General features: G+C 40.3%; 1 protein-coding gene across 2 annotated transcripts in view; it reads left to right on the top strand.

Moving 5' to 3' along the window:
- Positions 1–23350, top strand: part of LOC126470641 (uncharacterized) — a 145760-nt gene that overhangs the window by 99317 nt on the left and 23093 nt on the right. For both annotated transcript variants that reach the window (XM_050098621.1, XM_050098622.1), the window contains 2 exons: positions 7921–8006; positions 15580–15729. In XM_050098621.1, coding sequence (XP_049954578.1) covers positions 7921–8006; positions 15580–15729 — 236 coding nt within the window. The remainder of the gene's footprint in view (positions 1–7920; positions 8007–15579; positions 15730–23350) is intronic.

Consider the following 23350-nt stretch of genomic DNA (forward strand, 5'->3'; position numbering starts at 1 on the left):
CTCCCTACATGTCTCGCAGCAGTCAGCTCTGCAAAAGGGGGTTATTCTGGCTTTTGACAGGTAGGCACATTAATGTGACTGGACAGTGTAGAATAAGTGATCTCACAAACACCTGATCCCAAGGTGGGATATGGAGTGCAGCTGCAGTTCCATGTAATGTCACACCCTGTCTGGCTCCTTCACTTGTACAGTTGCTCGCCACATCATTGTCCCCATACAGCAAAAGACAATACAACCACAGTCCACCACTGAGAGGTGGTGCCCCATGGGCAGGTGGGTGCTCCCAAGCTCATATTCGAACAGACATGCTGGACCAGGCTGAATTTGGGGGAAAAAAAACCACCCCTCCATGAGCTCTGGTCTGCGAACAAAGTGTGAACCCCGTAATATTAAAGCTGAAAAAATTCAGGAGGCTGACAGTGGTCACTCAATTCATTCTCCAAGGCTTAAAATTGAAGCATTGCAATATGCTTATCAAGTGCAATGAATATGAGCAACAACGAGGGTACAGCAGCATCATAATAAAATTTCTTGAGAGGCAGACACTTTCCTGCATAGAACTGCATCAACACCTACTTACGCTTTATCACTGTACTATTTTTACATCTAAATGGAGTTAGAAAAAAGTATTTTGCTGTTGAAAAACAGTATTACAACTATATTTATCTATAAAGTTCAGTATAACAAGATATTATCCTCTTTGTATAATATCATTCGCCAAAGACGTTGTTTTGACTTTCCTTGCTACACTCCTGGAAATGGAAAAAAGAACACATTGACACCGGTGTGTCAGACCCACCATACTTGCTCCGGACACTGCGAGAGGGCTGTACAAGCAATGATCACACGCACGGCACAGCGGACACACCAGGAACCGCGGTGTTGGCCGTCGAATGGCGCTAGCTGCGCAACATTTGTGCACCGCCCCCGTCAGTGTCAGCCAGTTTGCCGTGGCATACGGAGCTCCATCGCAGTCTTTAACACTGGTAGCATGCCGCGACAGTGTGGACGTGAACCGTATGTGCAGTTGACGGACTTTGAGCGAGGGCGTATAGTGGGCATGCGGGAGGCCGGGTGGACGTTCCGCCGAATTGCTCAACACGTGGGGCGTGAGGTCTCCACAGTACATCGATGTTGTCGCCAGTGGTCGGCGGAAGGTGCACGTGCCCGTCGACCTGGGACCGGACCGCAGCGACGCACGGATGCACACCAAGACCGTAGGATCCTACGCAGTGCCGTAGGGGACCGCACCGCCACTTCCCAGCAAATTAGGGAGACTGTTGCTCCTGGGGTATCGGCGAGGACCATTCGCAACCGTCTCCATGAAGCTGGGCTACGGTCCCGCACACCGTTAGGCCGTCTTCCGCTCACGCCCCAACATCGTGCAGCCCGCCTCCAGTGGTGTTGCGACAGGCGTGAATGGAGGGACGAATGGAGACGTGTCGTCTTCAGCGATGAGAGTCGCTTCTGCCTTGGTGCCAATGATGGTTGTATGCGCGTTTGGCGCCGTGCAGGTGAGCGCCACAATCAGGACTGCATACGACCGAGGCACACAGGGCCAACACCCGGCATCATGGTGTGGGGAGCGATCTCCTACACTGGCCGTACACCACTGGTGATCGTCGAGGGGACACTGAATAGTGCACGGTACATCCAAACCGTCATCGAACCCATCGTTCTACCATTCCTAGACCGGCAAGGGAACTTGCTGTTCCAACAGGACAATGCACGTCCGCATGTATCCCTTGCCACCCAACTTGCTCTAGAAGGTGTAAGTCAACTACCCTGGCCAGCAAGATCTCCGGATCTGTCCCCCATTGAGCATGTTTGGGACTGGATGAAGTGTCGTCTCACGCGGTCTGCACGTCCAGCACGAACGCTGGTCCAACTGAGGCGCCAGGTGGAAATGGCATGGCAAGCCGTTCCACAGGACTACATCCAGCATGTCTACGATCGTCTCCATGGGAGAATAGCAGCCTGCATTGCTGCGAAAGGTGGATATACACTGTACTAGTGCCAACATTGTGCATGCTCTGTTGCCTGTGTCTATGTGCCTGTGGTTCTGTCAGTGTGATCATGTGATGTATCTGACCCCAGGAATGTGTCAATAAAGTTTCCCCTTCCTGGGACAATGAATTCACGGTGTTCTTATTTCAATTTCCAGGAGTGTATATTGTGCATGATACAAGAATATTTTCAGGCTCTGCAGAAGACTGGACGTCGTGACATTATACTGCAAAAATTGTGGCTCTGCATCAATTTTACCTGGAAAATACATCTGGCTGCTCACTGCAGAAGCATGCAGCTGGCTGTGTATATAATGTGCATCTTGTGCTACTGACAAAATACAGTCCTCTGCATTTAACACCCACAGCCTGGCACAGGAGTACTTAGCTGTGATGGCAGGCTGCACAGTCTCTGACTAGATCTTCAATCCTCGGAGACATGCTGAACGTTGTTCATTTGTTACAGTTCATCTTATAACTGCTGCAGTATGTACAAAAAATGTTTTATGGTGGATGGCATGGTGTAGTCACATCTGGTAAAAAGATAACCAATCTGAATGCAATGATACTATACAGATACTGCAGAGTTTTATTATCTTGCAGAATTTTGATGAGAACCACCCGTACCAGCTAATATTCTTTATAAGTCATCTTAAAAATATCTTGTGCTTTTCATATAAGTAGGCCTGGATGCTAATCCATAAAAATTCTGATACTTTCTTTCTGTCCAACTTCTGTGTTACACTTTTACTATTACACAATCTGTGGGTTTCATTGCAGTGAACATTGCTTACCAATGCTGTAGAGGGTTTTTGAGATGTAATGTATGATAGACTTTGATATGTAGACCTTACATGAAATAAAAGCTGTGGATTGAGCTTTGTTAGGTTTAATTACTGGATTGTTGGATTTGACTTGAGTAGTCAAAATTTTGAGAAATGATTTTGATGTGTAAAATCAGAAATTCTGAGTCTAACTTAAAATGTGTGCTTTTACATAAATTGTACATCTTGGTGTAACACTTACCAGTCCTATCAACTGCTAATTTATTTAAAATTCCAGAATTTGCAGTGTTTTCCATCCATTAGTGTGGAGTTGTTTAGAAGCAGCTATCCTCTTAGTACAGCATTTCCTCTAATATGTTTCTCATTTTTGTTTTCCCTTATCAAGGTTTTTGTGATATTAAATCACAATAAGGACTTGTATAAGTGTTGTAGGAAGGTTCTAGTAGAATGTAAATACTCTTGGATTAAAGGAGATATCTCACCAAGAAGCATAAGAGTAGAGTTGTCAACAGGCATTTACAAAAAGAAAGAAAAACTCCAAAGCTTCTGGAGTAATCCTTTCTTGAGCTAGAGTTAAATACAGACATGAAGGCTTGTAAAGGAGAGAACCACAGTGCACTTTGACATATAAAAGGTAACAGGTCAAAGGTCTTGGATGTACCATACTTTAATGGATATTATTTTTAACAGTTAATAAAGTCTTGAATATCTTTTATTTTATAGTGTTGTTCTTATCGATGCATAAGACATGAGTCTGCTAATATTCCATATATTGTGCATGCATATTTCTACTCTTTCTGTTCCTTGTTAGATAAGTTTTATTCAACAAGGAATATGGAGAAACAGATATTGATGAGTTTCATGAATCTGTATACAGATTAGCCCAAAGGTCATGGGTTCATTTTGCACTCACTCTTAGGATTTTACTGTCCCTTATCACTTTTTTACCTCTGGCACTGTTTGTCAGTGTGACAAATGGTGAGTTGACCAGTGGTTTGGAGTTACTCTTAAACTGTAGGTGCTCCTGTCACTGGCTGGGTGAGCCAGTTCAAAGGGTGGAGGAAGGCAATGGCATCCCACCTCAAAAAGGACTGTGCCTTGTAAAGCAGCATAGCATTCAAACCAACCTTCAGATTCATGTTTACTTTTTCACACAAATTAATAACTGTTGTATGGCTCTAGAACAATTTCATTTTATGGCATAAACATGATTTTCATAGAATTATCAGAAAGATAAATTTCAGTCATGAAGCAAATTGCCTCTTTCTACTTGTAACATACTTGGAGCACTATGTTGTTTGATGTTTCAATGGGTACAAGTTGTGAATTGTGCCTCTGGTCTACTAGCATCCCTCTTCAAACAATGCAACGTGCTTGAGGTATTTAAATTCTGTGTGAATTATCAATTTCATTTAAGATTTTCTGGCCGAACAAAATCTTAAGTTTTAAAGAAAATGTTTCACACAGATGTTTTGCGGAGGAAACAACTGTTCAAATGGGGGACTAAAAGTAAAGATACCAATTCATCGCACAGTGAAGGCATGGAGTAGTAGCAATGGTTGTGGTCATAATATGGATTCAGAGCCAAGACACACGTTCTTCTTTCTTCTTCGCCTCATGTGAGCCACCGCCCTTGGCATTGATATCTTCTTCAGTTAGATATGTATACAGGGTGTTACAAAAAGGTACGGCCAAACTTTCAGGAAACATTCCTCACACAAAAAGAAAGAAAATATGTTATGTGGACATGTGTCCGGAAACGCTTACTTTCCATGTTAGAGCTCATTTCATTACTTCTCTTCAAATCACATTAGTCATGGAATGGAAACACACAGCAACAGAACGTACCAGCATGACTTCAAACACTTTGTTACAGGAAATGTTCAAAATATCCTCCGTTAGCGAGGATACATGCATCCACCCTCCGTCGCATGGAATCCCTGATGCGCTGATGCAGCCCTGGAGAATGGCATATTGTATCACTGGCATCCACAATACGAGCACGAAGAGTCTCTACATTTGGTTCCGGGGTTGTGTAGACAAGAGCTTTCAAATGCCCCCCTAAATGGAAGTCAAGAGGGTTGAGGTCAGGAGAGCGTGGAGGCCATGGAATTGGTCTGCCTGTACCAATCCATCGGTCACCAAATGTGTTGTTGAGAAGCGTACAAACACTTAGACTGAAATGTGCAGGAGCTCCATCGTGCATGAAGCACATGTTGTGTCGTACTTGTAAAGGCACATGTCCTAGCAGCGCAGGTAGAGTATCCCGTATGAAATCATGATAACGTGCTTCATTGAGCGTAGGTGGAAGAACGAAACTAAAATGAGCTGTAACATGGAAATTAAGCGTTTCCGGACACATGTCCACAAAACATCTTTTCTTTATTTGTGTGTGAGGAATGTTTCCTGAAAGTTTGGCCATACCTTTTTGTAACACCCTGTATATCAAACCCACCAGCAACCAACAATACCATATTTTCAATAGCTACCATTACTTTCACATCAAAAGATGTATTCTGTACAGTCCTGTGAACTTAGAATGATACATCTGCTGTGATGAACAGTCCCTCACATAGTGTGCTGAAAGCCTTCCCATATCTTTCACAGAATTACTACACCCTGTTGTAACTTTCTTTGCGTGCTGTGTGGTTCTTTAGTGGATACAGGAGTGAGGCTATTTGTGAACAGATAAGCCGAATATTAATTTGTTCTATATCTGATATCAAATAGTAAAAATAATACATAACTTTGTTGCTGTAATGGCAGCATCAGTTGCTAACAGGAGATTTGAATGTAGAAATCTAGAGAGATGTAAAAGATTCATAAATCTGTCGCTCTTCAATAGATGATGATGATGATGATGATGATGAATCCTGGCCACTTTGAAAGTTTGTAAATGGTGTTCAGCTGGCAAACACACACAGTGGGGTCAGTGCATGAATGTTCAAACTTGAGTATACCTGCTGCTGGAGCTTTGGAGAGGGGATGCTTGCATCTCATTGGCAGCAGCATAGTCATTTGTGACAGTGCCTTCGTGCCGCAGCGGCAGCTGTAGGCAATGGGGTGGCACAACTGGCATCGTGTGTATTAGATAGCGTGGTTGACGAGATAGTGGCTGGTACCACACACCCAAAAAGATTGTGTGTGCTGTATTCTGCCATGTGATTATGGAATCAGAGGTTTCAGTAGAGGAATACTTACAAGGGAACCTCCCCATCGCACCCCCCTCAAGATTTAGTTATAAGTTGGCACAGTGGATAGGCCTTGAAAAACTGAAAACAGATCAATTGAGAAAACAGGAAGAAGTTGTGTGGAACTGTGAAAAAATAAGCAAAATATACAAACTGAGTAGTTCATGGGAAAATAGGCAACATCAAGGACACTCCGAAGGCAGGAGCGCCGTGGTCTCGTGGTAACGTGAGCAGCTGTGGAATGAAAGGTCCTTGGTTCAAATCTTCCATCGAGTGAAAAGTTTAATTTTTTATTTTCAGTTTATGTGACAAACTCTTATGTTTTCATCACTTTTTTGGAAGTGATTATCACATCCACAAGAAAACCTAAATCGGGCAAGGTAGAAGAGTCTTTTTACCCCTTCGCCAAGTGTACATGTTAGGTGGGTCGACAACATATTCCTGTCATGTGACGCACATGCCGTCACCAGTGTCGTATAGAATATATCAGATGTGTTTTCCTGTGGAGGAATCGGTTGACCTATGACCTTGCGATCAAATGTTTTCGGTTCCAATTGGAGAGGCACGTCCTTTTGTCTACTAATCGCACGGTTTTGCGATGCAGTCGCAAAACACAGACACTAAACTTATTACAGTGAACAAAGACGTCAATGAACGAACGGACAGATAATAACTACGCAAAAATAGAGAAAATAAAATTTTCACTCGAGGGAAGCTTTGAACCAAGGACCTCTCGTTCAGCAGCGGCTCACGCTACCACGGGACCACGACGCTCAGGAGCTCACTGTCTCCATAATGTTGCCTATCCGTCCCATGGACTACTCAGTTTGTATATTTTGCTTATTTTTTCACAGTTCCACACAACTTCTTCCTGTTTTCTCAATTGATCTGTGTTCAGTTTATCAAGGCATATCCACTGTGCCAACTTATAACTAAATCTGAGGGGGGTGCGATGGGGAGGTTCCCTTGTTAGTGTCATGCAGGGTCTTATCTGCCCCACACGACTAGTGCCATAGAGTACAAACATACTGTTCATTCTTAAATCTTGACTCAGGTAATGGCTTGTTTGCAGCAAGACAGGTATCCACAGAGACAGTGTAATAGCATCTGGAGCATCACAAACTGTCTGCACAGTGACTATTATTGTGGCTTCCTTTGATGCAGCAGCAAAGAGAGACACGCCATTGCTGGTGTGTCCAATGACAACACTGAACACAGGAGTGGCACAATATATTTTCAAATGAGTCCCAGGTCTACGTACAGCAGGAGAATGAAAGTTGCCAGCATGCAATCAGTATCATAATATTGGCTCAGCACCTGGGGTGATGGTACAGGGTGCCATTAGGTAGGCAACATTGTCATCTTTTGTTTGCAAATCTGTTAATTTGGACAGTAACCAAAACATTTGATTTGTTGAGGCAGGGATTGTGACTTAGCTTTGAAGTCTCCATGATCTTTCACCAAGATAACATAAGACCACATGTTGCTGGTGCTGCCCTGATATGTATTGATACAGAGGGTGAAGTTTGACTTCATGCACAGCTGAATTAGAGCAATATTGTTGCTGCAGGAGGTCGCAGCTCTGTGTACTAAATTTCACACCCTGTTAACCCCCAAATCACTTACAGACTAAATTATGTATTCTCCCTACTATACTGCACACACACACACACACACACACACACACACACACACACACACACACACAAGTAAAATTTCATTATTTGGTGTTCTTCATTGTTTCACAATTTTATTGCTCAGCAATATAAATAGTACTTCTATGTGTGATGAACTATCATATTAATGGCAATAATTTTCGATTCATTGTATGTTTAAATTCATTCTTGTTATGTATACTTTGTTTTCTCTGACTTTTTCGGAAACATTCCTGTAGCACACTGTAGTATAAACATTTATTCTGAGTATTGTTTTTCACAGGTGGTTCCCAGACAGTTCTGAGCCTCTCGAAAAGACTGCCAGAAGCAATGGAAGCCCTCTTATCTACGTATGAAACGTTCATTGAGGTAAGTTGTTTTAACAGTTACAAGCCCCTTGGTTTCTGTTTGACTGCTTTCATGAAACATCTGCGTAGAATGCTCAGTGAAACCCAAGGTTGCGTGATATAAATAATAATTGTTGTAAGACAAAGTATGTAATCCACATGAGTAATTTTCTAACATACAGGAGCAGCTGAAGAGGCCAGACCCCCTGCTGTTCATATTGTATATTATTGACCATGCAGATTGTGTTAATCGTAACATCAGGCTTTTTGCGGATTATACAGTTATCTATGATGAAGTACTGTCTGAAAGAAGTGGCATCAGTATTTAATCAGATCCTAATACCATTTCAAAATGGTGGGTTGGAAACTTGCTTTAAATGTTCATAAATGTAAAATTTTGCACTTCACAAAACAAAAAAAGAGTAAAAAAAACATAGTATCCTATGACTATGATACTACTGAGCCACGAATATAATAAGTCTCTATAAGAATTGGCCAATTGGGAGTAACACTTCGAAGGGATATGAAATCAGTGATCATGTATGCTAAGTCGTGGGTAAAGCAAGTGGTAGACTTCGGTTTATTGGTAGAATACTGGGAAAATGCAATATGACTGCAAAGGAAATGGCTTACAAATCACTCGTGTGACAGTTCAGAGCCTATTGCTCAAGTGTGTGGGAGACCTGTACCAAATAAGAGTAACAGGGGATAGTGAACGTATACAGAGAAGCCACAACAAATGGTCATAGGTTTGTTTGATCCATGGGAGAGTGTCACAGAGATTCTCAAGGAACTGAACTGGAAGAATCTTCAAAATAGACGAAAACTACCCAGAGAAAAAGTTTCAAGAACCGGCTTTAAATGATAACTCTAGTGATATACTATGATCCCCTACGTATCACTCACATAGGGTTTTGAGGATAAGATTAGAATAATTACTGCAGTCACAGAAGCATTCAATCAATCATTCTTCCAGTGCTCCACATGGGAATGGAACGGGAAGAAATCCTAATAATTTGTATAATGGGATGTACCCTCTGCCATGCACCTCGAAAAAAGTGGTCTGCAGAATATAACTGTAGATGGAGATAAATTCCTTAAGAGTTTAATTTGGAATTAGTTTAAAAGTGTCACTGCTAAATGAAATGTTTAAGCAGGTGTCGATAATGGTATTGAAGAAAATGAGTGCTATAAGAAAATAGTATTATTCATCTGTAAGTCTAATGGAAAAGATAATCATCTGTGGTGGTAATGTGGCCATAAATGAGAGGCATTAATTAGGATACACGCCTGACAGTCTGCCAGTATGGTGGGGATCAGCAGTGTAATAAACTCAGAATAAAAACTTCAAAAAGCCAAGATCACTAGTAAATGATTTATTTGATTAATTAGGATTTCATTTATAGGTAGTTCATGAAATATATCATGTGATAAACTGATAGGCAAAGAAATAAAATGTCACTAGTTTTCTGAAGAAAGAGCTAGCACACATCTACCAGAATAGTTGTAGATCGTGTATGGGACTTTGGCTTCACCCTCACATTAACATTTTCAAAAAGCCTTTCAGAGGCTATCTTGGGAGAATTATGAGAAGGGCATTATGAAAGATGAATAAGTTTTAGAACACGTTGAGCATGAATTTATTACTGAATTTACATTATGGCAGCAGAAATTCTTATTTTAGAGCAACTAAATCGGTCATAAAATAAAAGCTTTAATGTGTATATCTGGATTGCACTTTTTTTAAAATCTGAATGCCACTAAAAATTAATGTAAATAACCTGGTTTATTATAGAATTTTAACTTACATCTCACCTCTTTAAACTATCAAAGCCTTCTAATTGTATCACACATTTCATGTGTGCTGCAAAATTTGAGTGCATATTATTCCCAGTCCCAGCTTGAAAACTTTCTAATTAAGCTGTTAAGCCACTAGACTTGGTGTTGGCAGGGGAAATTTTCTAATCACCATTTGGCCATCAACCCCTAGATTTTCCATGGTTTCTTAGATTGATTAAGGTAAAAGGCATCAGCAAATCCTTCCTATTCATCATCAATGATTTTTTTTCCCCTGAGAAACCTTTGAACCATTTTCATGTAGCTCATCATTATTTCTTTATTGTGGAAAATATACATGAATTTGCTTAGAGTACCTGCCCTTACCTTCGTTGTTGGTGCCTATGGTATCCTCTTAAATTATGACTAACGTTAAATAAAGTGAAATGATTGTCAACCAAAGATTCATGCAACCATCACAGTCCTTTACAAGGCATGGTCCTGTTGGAGGTGGTATGCCTTTGCCTTCCTTGATCTTTCAATTGAATTACTCAGCCAGTCATAGAGGGAGCTACAATTTAATATTGATACAGTGATGCAACTCGGTATTTTCCACATCAAAAATCATTGCTTGAGGTGTAAAAAGTGATAAGTGACAGATTAAAATCATAGGAACGGCCAGTGATCCAAATTGTGATGATGCAATTTGTAGTTTGACACTTTTCCAACAAGCCACTGAGATCCACTAAGCATATTACAAATACTTCATCTTTAAATCTTAAAAGTAACATGAGTTACACCCTGGCTTCAGTAAACTATGATTAGGAGTGTTCACCCAGTTACTGTCTTCATTTTATGGTTGCTTAATGGATGAATGTAAAAACTGCAAATCCAATAATTTTGAATTTTTTTTACAAACTTTGACTCCAGCCACTGGTTTTTATACATAAAAAAATGACAAATTGTTCTCTAGTTATGTTCCACATTAAGCTCTAAAAATCCTCATCCTGGCATATGGAAATTGTTCTTGGGTTTGAGGAAGTCAAAGGCATACAATTAATTCCATTGGACAATGCCTTCTAAATCACTTTCATGTGACGGAAACAAGTAAGAATCGTCCCCGCCCCCTGCACTACTTAAGTAAAATAGTCAGAATTAGAAATGGATTTTATTCTCTTCTTCCTTCGGGAATCTGGTAAATGTTGTAATTACATCCATGAAAGGTAGAAGATTTAATACATCACTATTATTGTTAATCAGATAAATTTGATAGGAACTGACAGTTAATGTGAGGTGTATTAATTAATGATTTTAATTTCAGTTGCTAGTGAACAGGGCTTGTGTTGTTCAAACCTGTACAGTGCTCTTTTTTATCAAGATGTCTGCTGACTGTAGATATTTTTATTCCAGATGTTGTTGTTTTAAGCTTACAACCTTGTATTTGAAACCCAGAGTACTTGTGTGTCTCACGTGGTAGAGACAATCTATTTTAATGCCATTCAGAGGTCTAACATGTTTTAACTATAAAAATATAGATGTTAAATGTGTCAGATGTAGAGAGATGCCATATTTAAGATAGATCTTTTTATGTTATGGACACCATAACAGGGTAGGGGGACATGAGGAACAAGAGAGGCAGTTCTGGCACTGAGACTTCTTATCAAAAAGGAAATAGGGAGAACTAAACCAACTTACTCTTCGTAGAATTGGAAAATTCAGTTGATAATGTTATGGAGCCGCGCGCGACGGGTCCTGATGTCTCGTCTCGGTGTGGCTTGTTTATTCCATCCGCCGCCACCAACCTGCCTCCATCATTGCGCTCGTCTCATTCTTGATAATGTTGTGTTCCATGCGCTGCTGAGTTGGAAGCCACTATCCCGATTGACCAGGTTATCACTGACCTGTATCTCCACTGCCAAAACTCAAATTAGATGTGCTTTCAAGATGGGAAAGAAGAAGAAGAAGAAGAAGGACCGTCAGGAAGAAGAGAACAACAAAGGTCTGCTGTTCCTCCCATATGCAGGGCCGCCCACAGCCAAGATTGCCAGGATACTGGAGAAGAATAAGATAAAAACCATCATCCATCCTCCAGCAAAAATTAGAAATATGCTGGGCTTAATGAAGGACCAATTGGGTCTAAGAACACCGGGTGTCTACAGTATTTCCTGTGAATGTGGGAAACAATATATCGGACAGACACATTGTTGCATAACACAACGCATCTCTGAACATCTGAGAAGCGTCCGCCTCGGACAAACAGAAAAATCCGCGGTAGCGGAGCACAGCCTCAGTGAAGAACACACATTTCAATTTGAAGAAACCAAGAGACTGTGTAGAGTGAAAGGTTTCTGGGACTCTTATTATTAAAGAGGCAGTGGAGATACGAGTCAGTGATAACATGGTCAATCAAGATAGTGGCTTCCAACTCAGCAGCGCGTGGAACACATTATCAAGAACGAGCCGAGAGTGCACCGATGGAGGCAGGTTGGTGGCGGCGGATGGAATAAACAGGCCGCACCGAGACGTCAGGACCCGTCGCACGCGGCTCCTCCCCACCACGTACCGCTGCGCCGATTCTGCTCGCACCCGATTGGCCTGACCGGCGCCGTGGATGCAGAGATGCCCGTGGTCCAGCGGCTATAAAGATCCGGACAAGACATGAACCTGACACTTCGCCTGAAGATGGCAAGTAAGAAACTTTCTGAAATGTTGCTGGAAAACAACACACAGACTCGGCTGTCAACCCGAGAAGATTTTATCATCAAAGCATAACTTAGATCGCTGGAGGTTAGTGTATTTGTGTTGGGGAAAGCATTGTCACCCTCCCACAGTGCTTCCATCAAAGACCCTTGTCGTTTGGTTTTGTGTAAGCAGAACTGACACAGGGCCCTTGGGGGTGACAATTGCTTCTGTATTTGTGCAAGTCACAATTGAGCTTGTGATGCACCAGAAGTACTCTCTTCTTTTCAGAATAAGAAAACAAACAGTGCAAAGCATATTGGAGTACCAAACCATTTGGTAATGGCTACTGCTCAGTTTCTTGCTGAGGATTGGTAGTGTCATAAAGCTGCTAATTGAAGCCCACCATAGTTCAAAGCACATCACGTAAAACTGCCATGTTCCCGCATAAAATGACATGCTCAGTAACAAGTTTTGCAGCACAATTTTTTTCTTTGTTGCTACCTTGTAATGTAATGAGTGTTCACTCTCGAAAGGTTTATTCTTGCAGCAAATATAGCTGTGTATAACAACTGCTATCACAAGGGTCCATTAGTTGAATTGTTACTCATAAAATGCCATCACGAAGGTGAAGGCTCTATTAATAAGTGTGTGTGTGTGTGTGATCTGAGAGGAAGGAGGAAACTCTTTAATGTTGAAAAGGTGACTTTTCCAGAATTGTTCTCTTCTTAGGATATGGTTTTTCTTCTAAATGATAAATTGTCAAAGTTACATTGGGGATCTTGTTAACTAGTTAATATTGTGACTGAGAACAATGCACATAAAAAGAAAAAGCTCCCAAGCAGGGAAGTAACACACCCTTTATTGGGAATAGTGGAAATAAAGACACTGCCATAGCCACATGGGTTGTCATTGAATTGGTCATAGAACAACACAAAAAGCAACTTCTGAATGTAATTTGTTGTACTACAGTCTGATGATAGTTTTGTTAATTGATGACTATTTCTAAGTATGCATCTGCTATGAGAATCATAGTCTAATGCCTACGTGCTGTCAGGCTACAGGCTGGGCTGCTATCAGATGTTCACAGTAATAAAGTCTACAATAGTTCGATTCCACGTCCGAAGCTCTGAGTCATCAGAGACCGTGGTTGATGAGGCTAAGGCTTGATTAGAGTGGCTGGTAGCTCAGGAGAATGGTGCAGGTGAAGACAGAGAAAAAGTCCTAGGCCAGAGTCCCCAGAGGCCCAGGACAATAAGGTGAAGGCTCGTGGTTGGCTAGGTGGCTGCTCTAGAGGATGGTGCAGGTGAAGTGGTCCTAGATTGGCAGCTGGACTCAGTCCAGAGTTGGCAGCTGCACTGTCTTGGACTTGGTGCTAAATACAACTGTTTCAGTGCTGTGACTGATCTGGCTGGCTGTGGCCATGCATTGTCATAAATACTGTAGCAGTGGAGTTAAATGGCACGGCCTACTTACAGATGTGACCTTGCAGATGCGAGTAGTGCTGTGATTGTCATGCCTTCTCCTGGTGCTGAAAAGCATGCCTGTTGATGACACAGACACAGCTGGTCACTACAGCATCTGCCATAGTTTTGCATGATGACTACCTGTTGCCACTGATGTTTTCATCCTGGACTGTTGTTTGGTTCTCAGTGATGTGACCCCAGGAGGCCTGCGTTGTTGCTGTTGTCATCTGGACTGTTGTGATCATTCATTCCTCAATGATGCGTCACCAACAGGCATGTGATTCAGCAACCTACAAAAATGGTCTGTATTGCTGGCAGACGACCTCTCTGTATTCAGCAGTTAGCACATTACAAATTTGTTACAAATTCTGTCGTTCATATAATTGCAACTTTTTTCATTCTTAAGTGTTAATCTTTGTAGTTTTAGAATTTATTGTTAATAGTGATCACTTTTTACTACTGTAAGATTAGAAAATAAAATTTAGTAAGAGTGCCTTCTAAACCATTCTGAAATAAATAGCTGAACTGACTTTGATTCCACTGTCTTCTTGTTTTTTGAAGTATTAACATGAAACTGGAAATTTCTGCATAATACAGAGATAACCACACAGTAATGCTGCAGCCTGAATGAGTTGAAAGCTTAGTTTGAAATTTGAAAGTTTAGTGTAGTATATGTATCCTGCTGTTTAATACCTCAACTATATGGTGAGCATACATTCCATACCTGTGAGTAATAGGTTATATTTACAGTTTATGCCGTGTAATAACCACACACTGCTTCATTTGCATAAAAACCATTAATCCTGCTCCAGTCCATGGCTGATTTAGGCAATGTTAAAAGGGTGCATGTCATTTAATTCTTCATAAGTCAGCTGTTGGTTTTAGCATGACTGAAACACTTTACAAATGAAGCAGTATGTTTGTATGACAAATACAGTCAAAACTGCGGTAACTGGACTTCCCTTTTTGCCTCTTTGGCTACAGCAGTGTTTCATTCTTTCAAGAATGATTGTGTAATTTCCCTTTGACAATCATTTCTGGATCAGATGTATGCAAGCATGTGACCAAGCTTTATTTCATGATAAACAAGACCCTTTTCGTAGTAAATTATTTCTAGAAATGTTTTATCTATTAAAGTCGTTTTTATATTAAATTAGAATTACATATTTATTAATTATGTGCACACATTAGAGTACAACGAAGGAAGAGACATGTGTCCAAAACACATCTGAAAATAAATTTTGACAGTTACTAGTAGCTTATTCATTTTACAATAGGTTGCAATGTTGCTGAATACAGGTAACGTAATGCAGTTGTTGTCGCTGTTCATTTATCTTTGTTACTTTTCCTGTCATTAATACCAGAAGCCCTTCAGTGATACCACCAAGATTTGGATAAATAATTTTAAAATTCTGTCCCATTTACCATTACATTTCTGATATGCCCTTCATTGTGTTTGTCAGCTTGTTAATTAAATTTTTATCAGTTAATTTATTAGCACTCTGTTTGCGTTTTGAAAAGTTTGGTGAAGGAGCAGAATTAGGTAGTTCACATGAATTACCATTGTGTAATGTTTCCATCCCTTGAAAAGAAATGTGACTGAATATTTAATATACTGCGAGAGCAAATTCACAATTATGATATAAACATAAATTTTCATATTTTTCCCCACAGCAAATCTGCACTGATATAAGGATGTCTATGATGAAACGTCAACTGTTCAGTGAACATTGTGCTTCATCTCCCCAGTTACATAGTAGCAGCCCTCTGTCAATGTTAAATGATACTAGTCCTCCACAGAGTGGGTCATCATTTACACCTCAGGTTGGTATCTTATTGAAGTGTAAGAATAATTTCATTTTGCTACAATTAAGACACTCCAACTTTACCAAAACTAAGTATTGAGAATGAGATTTGGCATGCATACAATTTGTGGGTTACGCAGGAGAGAAGAAATTGTGTAATTTTTTTTAAAAAATTGCATATGTCAAGAATGTTCTGTGAATGCAGAGGGCAAGTAGCTTTCTACCTGTTTCCAACAGTATGAAATCATATAGATCTAAAATTACTTATGCATTATTGAAGTCACTTTGTAAGTATTTTCCAGCAGCACTTGGTAATGGCCTAAGGCCAAAATTGCAATAGTGTGATAAAAACTTATAACAGTCACTGACGTAAAGATGATGTCCTTCAAAAAAAAATTTTATAATTTTATGACTGTGAATCACAGTGACAAGTGGATTGATCACTTTGTTTGCCACACAGACTCAGTAACATACAAACGTAACTTCCACTGCAAGCAGGTCATTTAGCAACACTGTTGGCCTATATTTGAGGCTCAGACTGCCATTTTTGCCTGTGGCTACACTTGTAAGTGTCCATCCAATACAAACATAATTGAATGATCAGTTAAGTCTATTGTAATAAATTGTGAAGAAAAAACAGAAACATTCCAAACTGAAAGTTTTGGTTGGCTTAAGAGTTCAAAAAATTTCTAAAGGCATTTGGACCACATTCATGTGCTCAGTTCACAGCTCACATGAAACTCGAGTTTGAAAAAGGGGGAGGGAGTGTGTGACTGGAAGATCAGAAAGTGGTCAGATCCAGTGAATGGTGTGCGCGCACGCGCGCGCACACACACACACACACACACACAGAGAGAGAGAGAGAGAGAGAGAGAGAGAGAGAGAGAGAGAGAGAGAGAGATAGATAGATAGATATCTACATCTACATGGATACTTTGCAAAGCACACTTAAGTGGATGGCAGAGGGTTTGTCCGTGTGTGCTCCGATTTTCCTTATTTTATTATGATGATAGTTTCTCTCTATGTAGGTTGGTGTCAACAAAATATTTTTGTATTTGGAGGAGAAAGATGGTGACTGAAATTTCATGAAAAGATTCTGCCACCACGAAAAGCACCTTTGTTTTAATGATGCCCACTGCAAATCCTGTATCATGTCAGTGACACACTCTCCCCTATTTCACGATAATACAAAATGTGCTGCTCTTCTTTGAACTTCCTCGATGCACTCTGTTGATCCTATTTGGTAAGGATCCCAGACCGCATAGCAGCACTTCAAAAGAGGATGGATAAGTGTAACATAGGCAATCTCTAGTAGATCTTCTATATTTTCTGAGTATTCTGCCAATAACATGCAGTCTTTATGTGTGTTCTTTCCATTTTAAGATGTTTGTAATTGTAATTCCTAGGTATTTAGTTGAATTTATGGCCTTTAGATTTGACTGATTTACTGTGCAAGGATTCCTTTTAGCACACATGTGGATGACCTCAAACTTTTCATTATTTAGGGTCATTTCCCATTTTTTCACCATTCAGATATCTTTTCTGAATAGTTCTGTGATTTGTATTGATTTTCTGATGACTTTACTAGATGATAAACGATAGCATCATCTGCAAACAACCTAAGGCAGCTGGTCAGATTGCTTCTAAATTGTTCATATAGATAAGGAACGGCTTAGTGCCCCTAACACTACCTTGTGGAACACCAGAAATCACTTGCGTTTTACCGAATGACTTTCTATCAGTTACTACAGTGTGTGACAGGAAATCGTGGATCCAGTCACATATCTGAGACGATATTCCATTAGGATTCAATTTTACTACAAGCCGCTTGTGTGGTACAGTGTCAAAAGCCTTCTGGAAACATAGATATATGGAATCAATTTCAAATACCTTGTCGGTAGCACTCAACACTTCTTGATAGAAAAGAGCTAGCTGTGTTACACAAGAACATTTTTTTCTAAATGCGTGTTAACTGTATGTCAGTAGATCATTCTCTTCAGGATGATTCATAATGTTCAGACACAATATATGTTCCAAAATTATGCTGCATATCAATGTTAATGATATCAGCCTGTAATTTAGTGGATGACTTCAAGAAAGGCATTGAATATTGGTGTGATCTGTGTAGCTTTCCAGTCTTTGAGTACAGATCTTTTGTCTAGTGAACAGTTGTATATGATTAGTAAGTATGGAGCTAATGCATCAGCATACTCTGAAAGGAACCTAACTTGTATACAGTCTGGACTGGAAGACTTGCTTTTATTAAGTGATTTAATTTGCTTCACTATTCCGAGCGTGTCTGCTTTTTGAGTTACTCTTGGTTGCAACTGTTCTTGATTCGATATGTGGGGAGCTTTTGTGTGACACTCTGTATTTTACCTTTTTTGATCTTACTGTGTGGTACACGTAGGAGGATGCAGTATATTGAGTGACTCTTCGGGGAATGTACGCTCCAGAAATTTTAATAGTGAATCACATCATGATTCATAATGCATCTCTAGTTGCATCTGCCACAGGAATTGGATGAGCATCTCTTTGACTATCTCACATTTACTTGACAAACGTATGATGAAATGCGCTGCTATCCTTTGGATGTTCTTTATTTGTTGTGGATCCCAGATTGATAACCAATATTAAAGTATTCACTGAACAAGGATTTTGTAAATGATCGCCTTTGTGAGTAGACCAAACTTCTTGAGAATTCTTCCAGTGAATCTGTCTTGCATTTGCCTTCACTGTGTTTAGTTTTATGTCATGATTCCATTTGAGAATTGCTCTATACTCAAAGTCCCAAATATTGAATGGATGTAACTTCTTCAAGAGATTGTTCAGCCGTCATGTAACCATACAAGAAAGGATCTTTTTGCCTATTTATGTGCAATACATTACATTCATGTTGAGGGTCAACTACTGATCTCTGCAGTAACTGTTGAGCCTAAGGAGGTATTCCTACATTTCGTTATAGTTTCATAGAGGTGTAACTTACCTGCATACAGCAGCATCATCCGTGAACAGCTTCATGGAGCTGCCAGTATTATCAGCTAGGTCATTAATGCATATTTTGTGAACAGTAATGGTGCTATATTATTCCCATGATGTATATTTGAATCTACTTTCAGGTCTGTAGGTTTCTATTTGTTAAAAATGATATGCTGTGCTATATTTAATAGGAGCACTTCAATCCAATCACAAATCAGTTTTGATATTCCATATGCTTGCATTTTGTTCATTAGGTGACTGTGTGGAATTGTATCAGACACCTTCTGGAAGTTAAGGACCATGTTGTCCTGGAGGCAGATATTTTACTGCTTTCTGGATCTCTTGGATGAACAGGATGAGCTGGACTTAACATAATTGATTGTAGGATCCATGTTTATTGCTACAGAGGACATTTCGGTCTACAGAAAGGTCATAACATGTGAGCGTAAAATCTGTTCCAAATTATATATCCGACTGACGTCAGTGATACAGACTTGTAGATGTTGGTTCAATGGCCCTTCTAGAAAATGTGAATGTTTTCCGCATTTTTCCAATCACTAGTAACATTTTGCTCCTGCAGCAACCTATGATATATTCCTTCTAGAAGAGGAAAAAGGCCTTTCCCATACTCTGTGCAGAATTGTGTAGGTGTCCCATCAGATCCAGTCCTCTTTCTTGTTTTGAGTGAGTGATTTTAGTTGACTTCTGGATGAAGATTGTTTGCAATGTCTACAAATAAGATCATTTTGTGACTACATTATGTCGGCTGGTTCTGGCATGAGAGAACACCTTAAAATACTACCCAAGTGAGTTGAATATTGCATATGGGTGAGTGTCCATTACAAAACAAATCCAATATAGCTGTAGCTGAATATAAAATCTATTTGGATGTAAGTAGGGAGAGTGGAGCAGTAGTGTATTCATATAATTTAAGTTGGTGAACTTCCCCCATGAACCATGGACCTTTCCGTTGGTGGGGAGGCTTGCATGCCTCAGCGATACAGATAGCCGTACCACAGGTGCAACCACAACGGAGGGGTATCTGTTGAGAGGCCAGACAAACGTGTGGTTCCTGAAGAGGGGCAGCAGCCTTTTCAGTAGTTGCAGGGGCAACATTCAGGATGATTGACTCATCATGCCTTGTAACACTAACCAAAACAGCCTTGCTGTGCTGGTACTGCGAACAGCTGAAAACAAGGGGAAGCTACAGCCGTAACTTTTCCCGAGGCCATGCGGCTTTACTGTATGGTTAAATGATGATGGTGTCCTCTTGGATAAAATATTCTGGAGAGAAAATAGTCCCCCATTCGGATCTCCGGGCAGGGACTACTCAGGAGGACGTTGTTATCAGGAGAAAGAAAACTGGCGTTCTACAGATCAGAGCATGGAATGTCAGATCCCTTAATCCGGCAGGTAGGTTAGAAAATCTAAAAACGGAAATGGGTAGGTTAAAGTTAGATATATTGGGAATTAGTGAAGTTCGGTGGCAGGAGGAACAAGACTTCTGGTCAGGTGAATACAGGGTTATAAATACAAAATCAAATAGGGGTAATGCAGGAGTTGGTTTAATAATGAATAGGAAAGTAGGAATGTGGGTAAGCTACTACAAACAGCATAGTGAATGCATTAGTGTGGCAAAGATACATACGAAGCCCACACCTACCACAGTAGTGCAAGTTTATATGCTAACTAGCTCCCCAGATGACAAAGAGATTGATGAAATGTATGAGGAGATAAAATAAATTATTCAGATAGTGAAGGGCTGCCTGGTAGAATTTTGCACAGAGCATAACTTAATCATAGCTAACACTTGTTTCAACAATCATAAAAGAAGGTTGTATACATGGAAGAAGCGTGGAGGTACTGGAAGGTCTCAGATAGATTATATAATGGTAAGACAGAGATTCAGGAACCAGGTTTTAAATTTTAATACATTTCCAGGGGTCAGATGTGGACTCTGGCCACAATCTGTTGGTTATGAACTGTAGATTAAAACTGAAGAAACTGCAAAAAGGTGGGAATTTGAGGAGATGGGACCTGGATAAACTGAAAGAACCAGAGGTTATAGAGAGCTTCAGGGAGAGCATTAGGGAACAACTGACAAGATTGGGGGAAAGAAACACAGTAGATGAAGAAAGGGTAGTTTTGAGAGATGAAATAGCGGAGGTAGCAGAGGATCAAGTAGGTAAAAAGATGAGGGCTAATAGAAACCCTCGGGTAACAGAAGAGATATTGATTTTAATTGATGAAAATATTAAAATGCAGTAAATGAAGCAGGCAAAAAGGAATACAAACGTCTCAAAAATGAGATCGACAGGAAGTGCAAAATGGCTAAGCAGGGATGGCTAGAGGACAAATGTACGGATGTAGAGGCGCATATCACTAGGGGTAAGATAGATATTGCCTACAGGAATATTAAAGAGACCTTTGGAGAAAAGAGAACCACTTGCATGAATATCAAGAGCTCAGATGGAAACCCAGTTCTAAGCAAAGAAGGGAAAGCAAAAAGGTGGAAGGAGTATATAGAGGGTCTATACAAGGGCGATGTTCTTGAGGACAATATTATAGAAATGGATGAGGATGAGGATGATGATGATGATGAGGATGATGATGATGAGGATGATGATGATGAGGATGATGATGATGAGGATGATGATGATGAGGATGATGATGATGAGGATGATGATGATGAGGATGATGAGGATGAGGATGATGAGGATGATGATGATGAGGAGGATGATGATGAGGAGGATGATGATGATGAGGATGATGATGATGAGGATGATGATGATGAGGATGATGATGATGAGGATGATGATGATGAGGATGAGGATGATGAGGATGAGGATGATGATGATGAGGATGAGGATGATGATGATGAGGATGATGATGATGATGATGAGGATGATGATGATGATGATGAGGATGAGGATGATGATGATGATGATGATGATGATGATGAGGATGATGATGATGATGAGGATGATGATGATGAAATAGGAGATATGATACTGCGTGAAGAGTTTGACAGAGCACTGAAAGACCCGAGTCGAAACAACACCCCGGGAGTAGACAACATTCCATTAGAACTACTGACAGCCTTGGGAGAGCCAGGCCTAACAAAACTCTACCATCTAGTGAGCAAGATGTATGAGACAGGTGAAATACCCTGAGACTTCAAGAAGAATAAAATAATTCCAATCCCAAAGAAAGCAGGTGTTGACAGATGTGAAAATTACCGAACTATCAGTTTTAATAAGCCACGACTGCAAAATATTAACACGAATTCTTTACAGACAAATGGAAAAACTGGTAGAAGCCGATCTTGGGGAAGATCGGTTTGGATTCCATAGAAATGATGGAACACGTGAGGCAATACTGACCCTATGACTTATCTTAGAAAATAGATTAAGGAAAGGCAAACATACATTTCTAGCATTTGTAGACTTAGAGAAAGCTTTTGACACTGTTGACTGGAATACTCTCTTTCAAATTCTGAAGGTGGCAGGGGTAAAAAACAGGAAGTGAAAGGCTATTTACAATTTGTATGGAAACCAGATGGCTGTCGAGGGGCATGAAAGGGAGGCAGTGGTTGGGAGGGGAGTGAGACAGGGTTGTAGCCTCTCCCTGATGTTATTCAATTTGTATATTGAGCAAGCAGTAAAGGAAACAAAAGAAAAATTCGGAGTAGGAATTAAAATCCATGGAGAAGAAATAAAAATTTTGAGGTTCGCCAATGACATGGAATGGACAGTGTCTTGAAAGGAGGATATAAAATGAACATCAACAAAAGCAAAGCGAGGATAATGGAATGTAGTCAAAATAAATCGGGTGATTCTGCAAGAATTAGATTAGGAAATGAGACGCTTAAAGTAGTAAATGCGGTCTGCTATTTGGGGAGCAAAATAACTGATGATAGTTGAAGTAGAGAGGATATAAAATGTAGACTGGCAATGGCAAGGAAAGTGTTTCTGAAGATGAGAAATTTGTTAACATAGAGTATAGATTTAAGTGTCAGGAAGTCGTTTCTAAAGTATATGTATGGAGTGTAGCCATGTATGGAAGTGAAACATGGACGATAAATAGTTTAGAGAAGAAGAGAATAGAAACCTTCGAAGTGTGGTGCTACAGAAGAATGCTGAAGATTAGATGGGTCGATCACATAACTAATGAGGAGGTATTGAATTGAATTGGAGAAAAGAGAAATTTGTGGCTCAACTTGACTAGAAGAAGGGATCGGTTGGTAGGGCGTATTCTGAGGCATCAAGGGATCACCGATTTAGTATTGGAGGGGAGCGTGGAGGGTAAAAATTGTAGAGGGAGACCAAGAGATGAATACACCAAGCAGATTCAGGAGGATGTAGGCTGCAGTGGGTACTGGGAGATGAAGGAACGTACACAGGATAGAGTAGCATGGAGAGCTGCAACCAGTCTCTGGACTGAAGACCACAACAACAACAACAACAACAACAACAACAACAACAAGAAGTTGGTGAACGCTGATTCTCTTGTTGAATTTTACACATCACATTGGTTTATATTAGGCCTGTTTAGGAGGTGACCAGGCAATCGAGAGTGCTCACACACTCTGCCTGAGAAGTGCAGTTAAACGGGGCTGTTGGATGACATTACTTAGTGCAGGGGAACTGCAAATAATACCC

This window comes from Schistocerca serialis, chromosome 3, assembly GCF_023864345.2.
Source record: "Schistocerca serialis cubense isolate TAMUIC-IGC-003099 chromosome 3, iqSchSeri2.2, whole genome shotgun sequence".
Lineage (NCBI taxonomy): Eukaryota > Metazoa > Arthropoda > Insecta > Orthoptera > Acrididae > Schistocerca > Schistocerca serialis.